Here is a 10792-nt window from a genome sequence, read left to right as displayed (position 1 = left end):
AAACAACAACAGTCGTCAGCTAAAAATGAGTCCCCCCAGGTTCAGTTGGCGCGGGCCCTTTTTACCATCAATTTCTTAAACTGTTCCTTTGAGTGCCTCAACCCCCCCATCGCGAGGCACTTTAATTCCTACGAGCAGAGCAAGGTCAGGGAAAAGCCGCCAGTTCTCATTAAAGACCCTGAGACCTGGTGGCAGGAAGGACCCTATGACTTGGTCACCTGGGGACGGGGGTACGCTTAGGTATCCACGCCCTCAGGCCTGAGATGGGTCCCTTCCAAATTCGTCAGACCATATGTCCCTAAGACCCAGAAGAGAAAACCGGACAGTCCTCAAGTTGGGTACGCCGCCCTCCGACGGCGGAAAAGGTCCCCCTCACCTGGTCCCCCCTCTTCCCTCTCTGGCTCCTGGGATTCTCTGTTCCCCTTTGAGTTAGACCTCCCCTACCTCGACTATTAATTTCAGTTGTTTTCTAAAAAAACAGGACTTTTGCTGCTGCTGGGACTCATTATGTTTATTACAGGCTTTAGCGTAGTGATGAACTAGAACCCTTAAACAAGGAAGGGTTCCAAGAAGAAGAACTTCCTGAAGAAAACAACATCTAGTTTCAAGATGAGCCCAGAGACTGTGAAGCCCCCGTTTAAAGACTTACTTTATCCTCTTCACCTTTCTTTCTTTTTAAACAAAAAAAGGAGGAGATGTGGAGTTGCGTTATTTGTATGTTTTATTATCCCTGTATTATGTATTGGTTTATTCCTTTGTACCCCCGTGTGCAACTTGGTTTATCCCCAGTTTTCCCGCCTTGTCCTCCCTTCCTGCCTTCCCAGTATCTATCCATCACCCTGAAAGAGGCATTTTACCCCCACCGGGTGCCTTGTCTATCACTCGGTGCCCCTTCCCATCCATCCAGAAGCTTCTACTCAGGGCACCGGGTGATTGGGCGAGGACCTGGGACTCCCCCCATATCCTTCCCCCATTGGACTCCACCATATCCCCCCATCCCGGAGCCACCCCCTATCCCTATCCCCATTGGTCGTTGGATACCCCTCCCTTACAGTTTATAAGCCAGTGCAAGCATTTTGTGCTTGTTCCTGTTGGCTGGCACCGTTCTAGAATATTTGGCCCCGTTGGGCTACAATAAACTCGGACTTAGCCCCCAGCAGGATCCGCTCTTCATTTACCACCGTGAGGCTTGCTAGCGCTGCCCGGAACCCACAAAGGCACTCTCCAAACCCCAGCTGGGAGCGGCGGAGGGTGCCTCCATCGCCCGCCCTCGCCCCACAAGAGCTAGCCGGGGCTGAGAGAAAAGGGAACCGGGGCGGGAGCGCGGCACAAATGGCCTCCTTGAATGGGCAGTGTCAGCATGGACCATTGGCTCCATGCAGCCCCACTGGGTCACCATGGACTCCTTGGTTCCATGAGGTTCTGGGGGTGTCTCCATGGTCTCCTAGGATCCACAGTGTCACAATGGACCACTTGATCCACGTGGCCCTGCTGTGCCACCATGGACCCTTGGTTCTATGGGATCGCAGGGTCACAACTGACTCCTTGCTTCCACGTCACCCCCTCAGTGCCAAAATGTCCCCTTCGCTCCATGGGGGACACAAAAGATTTATAGAAACATTGAGCAAATCCTGCTTAACAGACCTGGGAACATCTGTTTGCATTCCAAAGCGAGGTAAAAGGTGAGGATGGCACCAGCAGCTTCCGTCTGCAATAGAGATCCAGGGAAAAAACCGGGACAGAGAATTCAGCTGGGAGACTCAGAGAATTCTGCTTCCAGAGATCATTTCTGGTCACACTGTCCCTTGTAGAAAGGTGACACCATTCCAGGCAGCCTGTACTTAGCAGGTGGTTCCTGAGTGGGGTTTGTTGTTCAGGAAACCTGCTCAGGCTTTTCCATTCTTTCCTTCCCAACAGGAAAACTTCTCCTGGGCCTGTGTGCAGGCAGAACCCTGAGGAAAGCAGGTGGGACACGGTGCAATGGGCTGGGACATGGAGCTGCAGAGCTCAGGGACAAGGTTCTGCTGCAGGGCACAGGGATGTCAGTGCCAGGTGGGCGATGTCAGACATGGTGAGGCTGGGGGTCAGGAATAGCTTGTCCAAAAAGGGTCATCCCTCAAGGGGCTCATTCTTCTACATGCCCAGACCTCCTAATGAGACAGTGAGCATCAAGATCACCTGGGGAATGCTTCTATCAGCTCTTCTCTGAACTGGGAAATAAAAAACACTCACTTGATTAAAGAAGAAAAGTCATGAGGTATACTTTGAAATCTTCCTCCTTAACCAAACACCAAACTGCATCCTATGAGCTTCACAAGCCCTGGAGATTTGCAGACCACTGTAGGAAGACAAAGAACCCCTGAGGGCTTTCTGTATTTTGATTATCCCCACGGTGGATTTGGGGCTGAGTCCAGGATCCTCAGGCACAGACAGAAGGCTGAAGGATCTGCTCAAGGAGTCAGAAGCAAAACTCCAAGTCCCTTGCATCACTGGGCCCCACTGAGAGCAGGGACTGCCAAAGGCTCCCAGGGACTGGTGAGAGCAGATCCTTGAGGCCAGCATTGCAGGGAGCCCAAGGCTCAGAGCAGGGAACTGCAATGCTGAGCAAGGCTTGGGCTGGCTGGGGGAAGCAGAAAGGCCAAGCCCTGAGCCCAGCCTGGCACAGCCGGGCCTGTCCCTCACGGGTGGCTCGGGGCTGTTTGTGGGGCAGGGGGATGTGAGGGGCAGCAAGGACAAATGTCACAAACCTGTGTGACCCTGCAGATCTTCATGGAACCAAGTGGCCATTGTGGCACTGTGCTGCCTCATGGAATCAAGGACACCATTGTGAACTCAGAGACACCAAGGAACCAAGGGTCCATGGTGACCTTGTGCAGCTGCAGTGTCACAGAGGAGCCGTTGTGACACAGCGAGGGCACACGGAGTCGAGGGGCCATTGTGACACATCAGGGCTCTGTGGAACCACAAAGCCATTGTGACATTGCAAGGCCTCATGGAAGCACGGGGCCATTGTGACACTGCAGAAGCAAGGGGAACATTGTGACACTCCAGGGCCTGATGGAACCAAGGAGACCATTGTGACACTGGGGGGTCCCACGGAACCAAGGGCACATGGAACAGGTCTGGCTGGCTGGGCCTCCTGGGGACCACCTGACAGGTCTGGCTGACCTTGGCATGTCGAAGGCTGCTTCTGATCTGTTCCTGAAGCCCTGGGGCTCTGGGCTTTCCTTCCTATGGGAGAGAACTCTTCTTCTCCTTCAGGGACCCAGGGCCAAAAGTGGGATTTGTTCTCTAAATTTCCTTATATTGCAAGGATTTTTCCCAGATGAAATCAGCCTGGAAAGACAGGTCTGGCTGCCTTGGCCACCTGGAGGCCACTTCTCATCTGCCTATGAAACACTGTGACCATGTGCTTTTCTTTCTTATGGGAAAAAAACATCCATTTTGACCAGGCACCCATGGCCAAAACTGGGCATGTGCCTCCAGAATTCCCTATATCCAAGCATAGCTCCCAGACAGAAGCTGCCAGGACTGACAAGTCTGGCTGGCCTTGGCTTCCTGAGGGCTGGCACTTATCTGCCTCAGAAACACTGGGGCTCTGTGCTTTCCTTCCTAATGAAAAGAACTCTTCTTCCTGTTCAGGAACCCACAGCCAAAATTGAGATTCCATCTCCAAAATGCCCTGTGTCCAAGGATAGCCTGTAGTCAAAAGGTGCCAGGAGAAACAGGTCTGGCTGGCTTGGCCTAAGTGTGGCCACCTCTCATCTTCTTCCAGAACACTTGGACTTTGCACTTTCCTATATGAAAAAATCATTCATCCTGTCATGGCCAAAACTGGGATTCCACCTCCAAAACTCCATACATCCGAGGATTGCTCTCAAGTGAAATCAGCCAGGAGAGACAGGTCTTGGCCCCTTGGGGGCTGCCTCTCGTCTGTATTTGAAACACTGGGGCTCTGGACTTTCCTTCCTATGGAAAAGAGCCCTCCTTCTTATCTACAGGAAATGGCCAAAACTGAGGTTCCACCTCCCAATTTCCCTATATCCAAGGGTTTCTCCCAGCCAAAATCTGCCAGTACTGTCAAGTGTGGCTCCACTTGGCCTCTGGTGGCTGCCTCTGCCACACTGGAGCTCGGTTCTTTCCTTCCCATGGACATCACTGTGACACTGTGGGCACCTCATGGAACCAAGGGGATCCTTGTGGCACCACTGGAGCCCATGGAACCAAGGGGCCATGGTGACACCGTGGGGCTTCATGGACCCAGAGACCATTATGACTCTGTGGGGCCTGATGGAACCATGGAGACCATTCTGACCCTTCTGGGCCTGGTGTCACCAAGGGTACATTGTGACACCTCAGGGCCTCCTGGAAGCAAGGGACCATTGGGACATTCTGGGGCCCCATGGAAGTGAGGGAACATGGAACAGGTCTGGCTGGCTTGGCCTCCCAGGGGCCACCTGAGATATCTGGGTGATCTTGGGATGTCAAGGGCTGCCTCTCATCAGCTCCTGGAGCACTGGAGCTCTGTGCTTTCCTTGCAATGGAAAAGAACCATCCGTCTTTTCAGATGCCTATTGACAAAATTGGTATCCTCCCTAAAAATTCTTGATATCCAAGGGTATCTCCCAGAAAAAAACCTGCCAGCACTAGTTGCCTCTTGTGGTCACCTCTCATCTGCCCCTAAAACAGTGGCACTCTGTTCCTTCCTTCCTCTGGAAAAAAAAAACAACCTTCATTTCCAAGCTCCATGGCTAAAATTAGAATTTAGCCTCCAAAATACTGAATATCCAAGGATTTTTCCCAGACAAAAGTAGCCAGGACAGATAGATCAGGCTGGCTCTGTCCTCTGGTGATTTTCTTAGACTCTGAGCTGAATGTTTTCATTTAAAAACACCTTGGAGAGGGCCCAGAGATCTCACAAGGAGGGGTTCTGGGGCCTCAGGCACATGACCACTACATATGGACAGAGGAGCTCTGTGCTCTGTGCTGCTGTGGTGGTTTTGCATCACAGAAGTGATGTCCTGAGAGAAGCTGCTAGCAGTTTCCTCAGTGTCTGACAAAAACCAATCAGTAATTAGCTCTGAGAGCTGACAGTCTGTTAAAGCACTAAGGAAGCTGCAGACGCCTCTGTGCAGACACAAGTTAGAGATGAGAAAGCCTGGCTGGGTCTCTCTCCCTTGTGGCCCCACAGAGGTGCCGAGGCCGGCCCAGCCCCGTCTCGGCCGTGGGGTCGGGCGGCTCCTGCCGTGGGGCCGGGCCCCTTCCCAGGGAGCCGCCAGGCGCCATCGGCTGCCGGGCAGGGCAGGGGAGGCCGCGGGGCCGAGGCCGGGCCGTGGCTGCGGGTGCTGACATCTGGCCCTGCCGAGCCCTGCCCCGCCGCCAGCCCGGGCCCGGCCGGGATCCGCCGAGCCCCAGGAGCAGCCCCGGGCCGGGCCGGCTCGGCCAAGGCTCTGCCGCCCTTGGGCTTCGCCCACAGCCGGCGGGCAGGGCAGGAGAAGCCATCGGCCCCGGCCGTGCTGCTGCTGGGCTCTGGCCTGGCTGCTGAGATCCTGGCCCTGCCCCAGCGCGGCCCAGCCTGACACAGCCCCAGCGCAGCCGCTGCAGAAACCTCCATGGCAAAACAGCTCCGGCCGCAAGCACCGAGCCCGGCCGGGCTCACGGAACCAGCTGCAGCCCCGGGAGATATTGACTCTGACAGTGCTGCCATCCTCCCTCCCATGAGAGAAAAGGACACAGGGCAGGCACACAGAGGAGCAACATGAACACACCGAGGGAAGGGAAGAGGAAGTTCAGTCCCAGATGGGAGGGATGAGGAGATGCCTTGGTCTTGGGGCTGAAATCCTCTGCTAAAGCTGTGGAGAAAGATGTCATTGATACATCAGACTCTCCTTTTCCCTATTACACATTGAAAACTATGGGGAGATGACTTGTTCAGCAAAGGCCTCCATGCTAAAGTAAGCAAATATTGAACTAGCTGTGATCCCATGAGAGGTTTGAACAGAGAAAGGGAGAACAGTGATGAGACCCTGTGCCCTCAGGGAGAGAAGAAGATCTCTGTTCCCAGAGATGAAGATGATTTCAGAAATAGATGAAGAGAACATTTGCTCTTAAACAGATCATCCTGAAACTAATACCTCATAAATGGACAAGGCCCCTAAACACAGCTGTGGGAAAACTGTGAAAAAATGGAAGGGACTTCATGACTGCAGATTCTTCCAGATAGCTGCTATTCATGGTAATGAAAAGACATGAGATAACTGTTTTCTTGTGGATAAGTGTCTATAACATTAACAAGAGGAACTTCTCTCCGTAAGTAAAGTGAAGAATGACTATTCTAGAGGTAGAAAACTGACTGAAAATTTTAGGTTTTGTCTCTTTACATTGTCAGGTTGTATGGAGACAGGAAGTGTTCTGAAAATTTTGTTCTGATTCTTATTACTCTTTCTTTAGTTATTATTAATACAATTTTATTTATACCCTTTTAAAATTTTGAGCCCACTTTGCCTTTCTCCTAATCCTATCTCACAGCAGGAAGTTAGTAAGTATATTCTAGTGAGTGCACTGGTGATTAGCCAACACTGAACACACCACACTAATTGAAGCATTGGCCGAGAAATCTCAAAATGATGAACCAAAACCACTACAGAAACTTCCTGACAAACTGCAGGACAGCAGGGAGAAATTGAGGCACACCCATGATTGGTCAGGTCATACTTGATTCTAATGAGCCCTGTGGTGCATTTGGAGCTGAGTCCTGGAACCTCAGAGCCTGAGAGGAGATTGCACAAACCTTTCCTGGAGTCCAAGTCAGAGGAAAACCCCAAAGTGGTTGGAGTCTAAAGCATTAATGGGAACCACAAAGGTCCATCTATACCACAGGCTCTTCATTGAGTCCTTGGAGGAGAGAACTGGAGGCCAGGATGGCACAAAAACCTCTCAGAGACTGAAAATGTCACAAAGAACTCTCAAAGTGGAAAAGAAAATCCAAACTACCTTGCAAAAGTTAAGAATCTCAAAGTATTCATGAGCCCCACTGAGTGTTAGTACAAAGCTCTCAATGGACTCATTAAAGCAGATAATTGGGGCCATGATTGCACAAACCTCTCACAGAGTCCATATCAAAAGGGAAACATCAAGTACCTTAAAAGAACTGAAGCATTAATGGGCCCCACAGAGTGTTGCTCCTGACAAAGCTTCTCCAGGGAATAATTACAGCAGATAATTGGAGGCCAGGATTGCAGAAACCTCTCAGAGACTCCAAGGCAAAAGCAAAAGCCAAAGTCCTTTGCAAAACCTGCAGTTCCCTGGGAGCATGAAGGAGCCTCCAGGGCCATTCCTGACCAAGGCTCCCCAGGGACTCCTTCCAGCAGATCCTTGAGGCCACTGGGATGTGGGCTAGGGGAGGATGCTGAGGGCAGGACCAGGGGCTGACAGTGCCCAGCCTGGCTGGGGCTGTGCCAGGAGGCCCCAGGGCCTCAGGACAAGATGTCTCCTCACAGCTCTTGGTGGCACAGACCCTGCTGTGCCCCAGGGCACCAAGACTCGGCTTCTCTTTGTCCCCACCTGGCATCAGTGCCTCCAGTTCTCTGCTCTGCCTGGGGCCTGGGGACACTTTCTCAGTCATGTCCCTCAGTGGGACCCATTAAAAGTCCAAGAAACTTTGGAGTTGGATTCTGACTTGGAGTTCTGCAGAGGTTTCTGCAGCTCCCTCTCAGGGCCTGATGCTCAGGGCCTGAGCACAAAGCCCCAGAGGGTCATTAAAGTCCTTGTGCTGTGTCTGTGCTGCTGAGCTGGGCCGGGCTCCTGGCACAGAGGGTGATCCTGGTAACCAAGCAGAGCTTCAAAAGCACATTTCTCTTGCTGAGCAGCTCTTCTGCCAGCCCAGCAGGGCTGGGGCACTGCCTGCAGCCAGCCCGGGCACAGCACAGAGGCACAGAGAGCTTCAATCAGTCAGGGCTGGGAAGGGGCTGAGAAGTGCCTGGGGCAGAATCACTGCCAGCCCTTGGCACAGGAACCTCTGGCTGCAGGACAATGCAGCTGCAGCTCCTGCAGTGATCTCCTAAAGCTGGAACATGCCAATGCCCACAGACCCTGTGAGTGCATTCTCTGCTCATCTCCTGTGCAGAGCAGCCAGGGGTGCCCAGGGCTGTCCTGCAGAGCAGGGTCCTGCAGCCCAGGGCGCTGTGCTGGGCCAGGGACTCTGCTGCCTGCCAGGGACAGCTCTCAGCCGGCCCTGGAGCTGCTCCCAGCGCTGGGGGACAAGGTGTGGGTGGATGGAGACAGCTGGTAAGGCTTGGAAATGTGCTCCTTGTGTGGTGACGTTGCTGAATTTTTCGAACCTGCATCCAGCATGACATGAAACTGCAGAACATTTCCAAGCAGATCATAATGGGAGCACAGCAAGGCAGGGGATGCATAAAGGGTAAAATCCAGCCTTTTAATCGACTGCTCTTGGTTGCCTGGGTGGGAAATTGCACATAGATATTCATCTCTCAGATTAGGTTTACAAAATTTAAAAAAAATCTCTCAAATGTGAATAAGCCAGGGAGTAATATTAATCAGCACAGGCCCCCTTAGAGGCAGCATCAGTGTTGCTTTTCCAGCCTCCTCAGGGTTGCTCTGACATTGCCAGCAGAGCCTGCAGAGCAAGAGATGCCCCTGGGCACTGCCTGAGCTGGGAGGGGTCTGAAGTGCAGAGCTGAGTCCCCAGGGCTGGGCTGAGCTCTGGCAACACTGGCAGGACCCAACCCTAGGCACAGGGAAGCAGCTCCTGGTAGAGACAGCTCCAGGCAGCAGAGCCCTGGGCAGGCAGTCGGGGAAAGTGCCCCCAAGCTGTGCTGGGATATTTAAAGTCCTCTCTAAACCTAACTATTCCATGATTACTTTTATTACAGATCCCCATGCCAAGGCAGCACAAATGTCCAACAGCAGCTCCATCAGCCACTTCCTCCTGCTGGCACTGGCAGACACGCGGCAGCTGCAGCTCCTGCACTTCTGCCTCTTCCTGGGCATCTCCCTGGCTGCCCTCCTGGGCAACGGCCTCATCATCAGCGCCGTAGCCTGTGGCCACCACCTGCACACGCCCATGTTCTTCTTCCTGCTCAACCTGGCCCTCAGCGACCTGGGCTCCATCTGCACCACTGTCCCCAAAGCCATGCACAATTCCCTCTGGGACACCAGGAACATCTCCTACACAGGATGTGCTGCACAGGTCTTCTTTTTTGTTTTCTGTGGTGCAACAGAGTATTTCCTGCTGACCATCATGTGCTATGACCGCTACGTGTCCATCTGCAAACCCCTGCACTACAGGACCCTCCTGGGCAGCAGAGCTTGTGCCCACATGGCAGCAGCTGCCTGGGCCAGTGCCTTTCTCTATTCACTACTGCATACAGCCAATACTTTTTCCCTGCCCCTGTGCCATGGCAATGTCCTGGGCCAGTTCTTCTGTGAAATCCCCCAGATCCTCAAAATCTCCTGCTCCAAATCCCACCTCAGGGAACTTTGGCTCATTGCAATTAGTGCCTCTTTAGGACTTGGTTGTTTTGTGTTCATTGTTTTCTCCTATGTGCAGATCTTCAGGGTTGTGCTGAGGATCCCCTCTGAGCAGGGACGGCACAAAGCCTTTTCCACCTGCCTCCCTCACCTGGCTGTGGTCTCTCTGTTCCTCAGCACTATAGTATTTGCCTACCTCAAGCCCCATTCCATCTCCTCCCCATCCCTGGATCTGGCCCTCTCAGTTCTGTACTCAGTGGTTCCTCCAGCCCTGAACCCCCTCATCTACAGCCTGAGGAACCAGGAGCTCAAGGCTGCAGTGAGGAGACTGATGACTGGATGCTTTCAGGAACATTAAACTGCTAGCAAATTGCTGTAAATCACTTGTATTAAAAGTCAAATTTGATACTTATTGTTGGTTTCATGCAGAGGTTCTTTTTCTTCATTTTACTTTTTTCATATTTTCCACAAAGAAATATCATTGTTTGTGCCTTTTCTCCTTTTGTTTCTCTCCACCCTTCCCTGTGGCCACAGACTGTGTCAATGAGGGGCTGCGGTCTCTCAGGCTTTAAAGGAACAAAAGGATCTACCAGCAGTTTTCTGCAGAGATGCCCTTTTGTTGCCTTCTCTGGAGCTGCAGCAGCAATGTCTGTGTGCAGAGCTGGGGCAGATCAGGGCTGGCACAGCAGCTGTGCCCAGGAGCAGCAGCACTTGGTGCTGCCAGTGCTGCTCCCGTGGCCCTGCCCCGCTGCCCTGGTGGCCCTGGTGTTGCTGCAGGGCCTGAGTGCTCTCGGGGCCGGGCACAGTCCTGGGGGTGGCAGTGCCGGGGCTGCAGCAGGGACAGGCCATGGGCACTGCTGGGGCAGCGCTGACGCCTCAGGCCAGGGCCTGGGGGCTCCAGGCTCCTTGCCCAGGCTCTCTCAAGAACATGGCCAGGCCAATGCTCAGCACAGAAAACCCCCGTGAGCAGCCCCAGGCTGGCCGTGGGCAGGCTGGGGGCAAACAGCACGGCTGGTGCTCTGCAAGGGCCCTGGGGGAGACGGGAAGGAGCAGCAGAGCAGGGGCTGATCCATCCCCAGTGCGCTGCACAGCCCAGGGCAGCGTCCCAGAGCGTCCTCATGGAGCTGCCAACAACATCCCCCCTCTGCAGCCCTGGCCTCTCCCCCAGCTCACAGAGGTGCCGCATCCTTGCAGGCACAGACACGGCAGCACTGGCTCAGCAGCCCCTGTTTGCATTGCACACAGCAGGCGGGAGCACCCCCATGCTGGTGCTGTGGGGACATGAACCTGAGGCAGCACA

The 10792-nt window shown here is 53.5% G+C and overlaps 1 protein-coding gene across 1 annotated transcript; it reads left to right on the top strand.

Annotated features, from left to right (window-relative positions):
* The first annotated feature begins 8227 nt into the window (after positions 1–8227).
* LOC146764761 (olfactory receptor 14J1-like) lies at positions 8228–10180 on the top strand. Its single transcript, XM_085563827.1, has one exon. It carries the CDS (start codon positions 8876–8878, stop codon positions 9848–9850), a length of 975 nt encoding a protein of 324 aa, XP_085419953.1. The 5' UTR covers positions 8228–8875; the 3' UTR covers positions 9851–10180.
* Positions 10181–10792: the final 612 nt, after the last annotated feature.

The sequence above is a fragment of the Lonchura striata genome, chromosome 31, assembly GCF_050655825.1.
Source record: "Lonchura striata isolate lonStrDom1 chromosome 31, ASM5065582v1, whole genome shotgun sequence".
NCBI classification, from domain to species: Eukaryota; Metazoa; Chordata; class Aves; order Passeriformes; family Estrildidae; genus Lonchura; species Lonchura striata.
The sequence above is the reverse complement of the archived record's forward strand: the minus strand, read 5'-3'. Positions and strand labels throughout refer to the sequence as shown.

Coding starts and splice junctions, on each gene's coding strand:
- LOC146764761 (XM_085563827.1), top strand. CDS start 8,876: ATGATTACTTTTATTACAGATCCCCATGCCAAGGCAGCACAAATGTCC.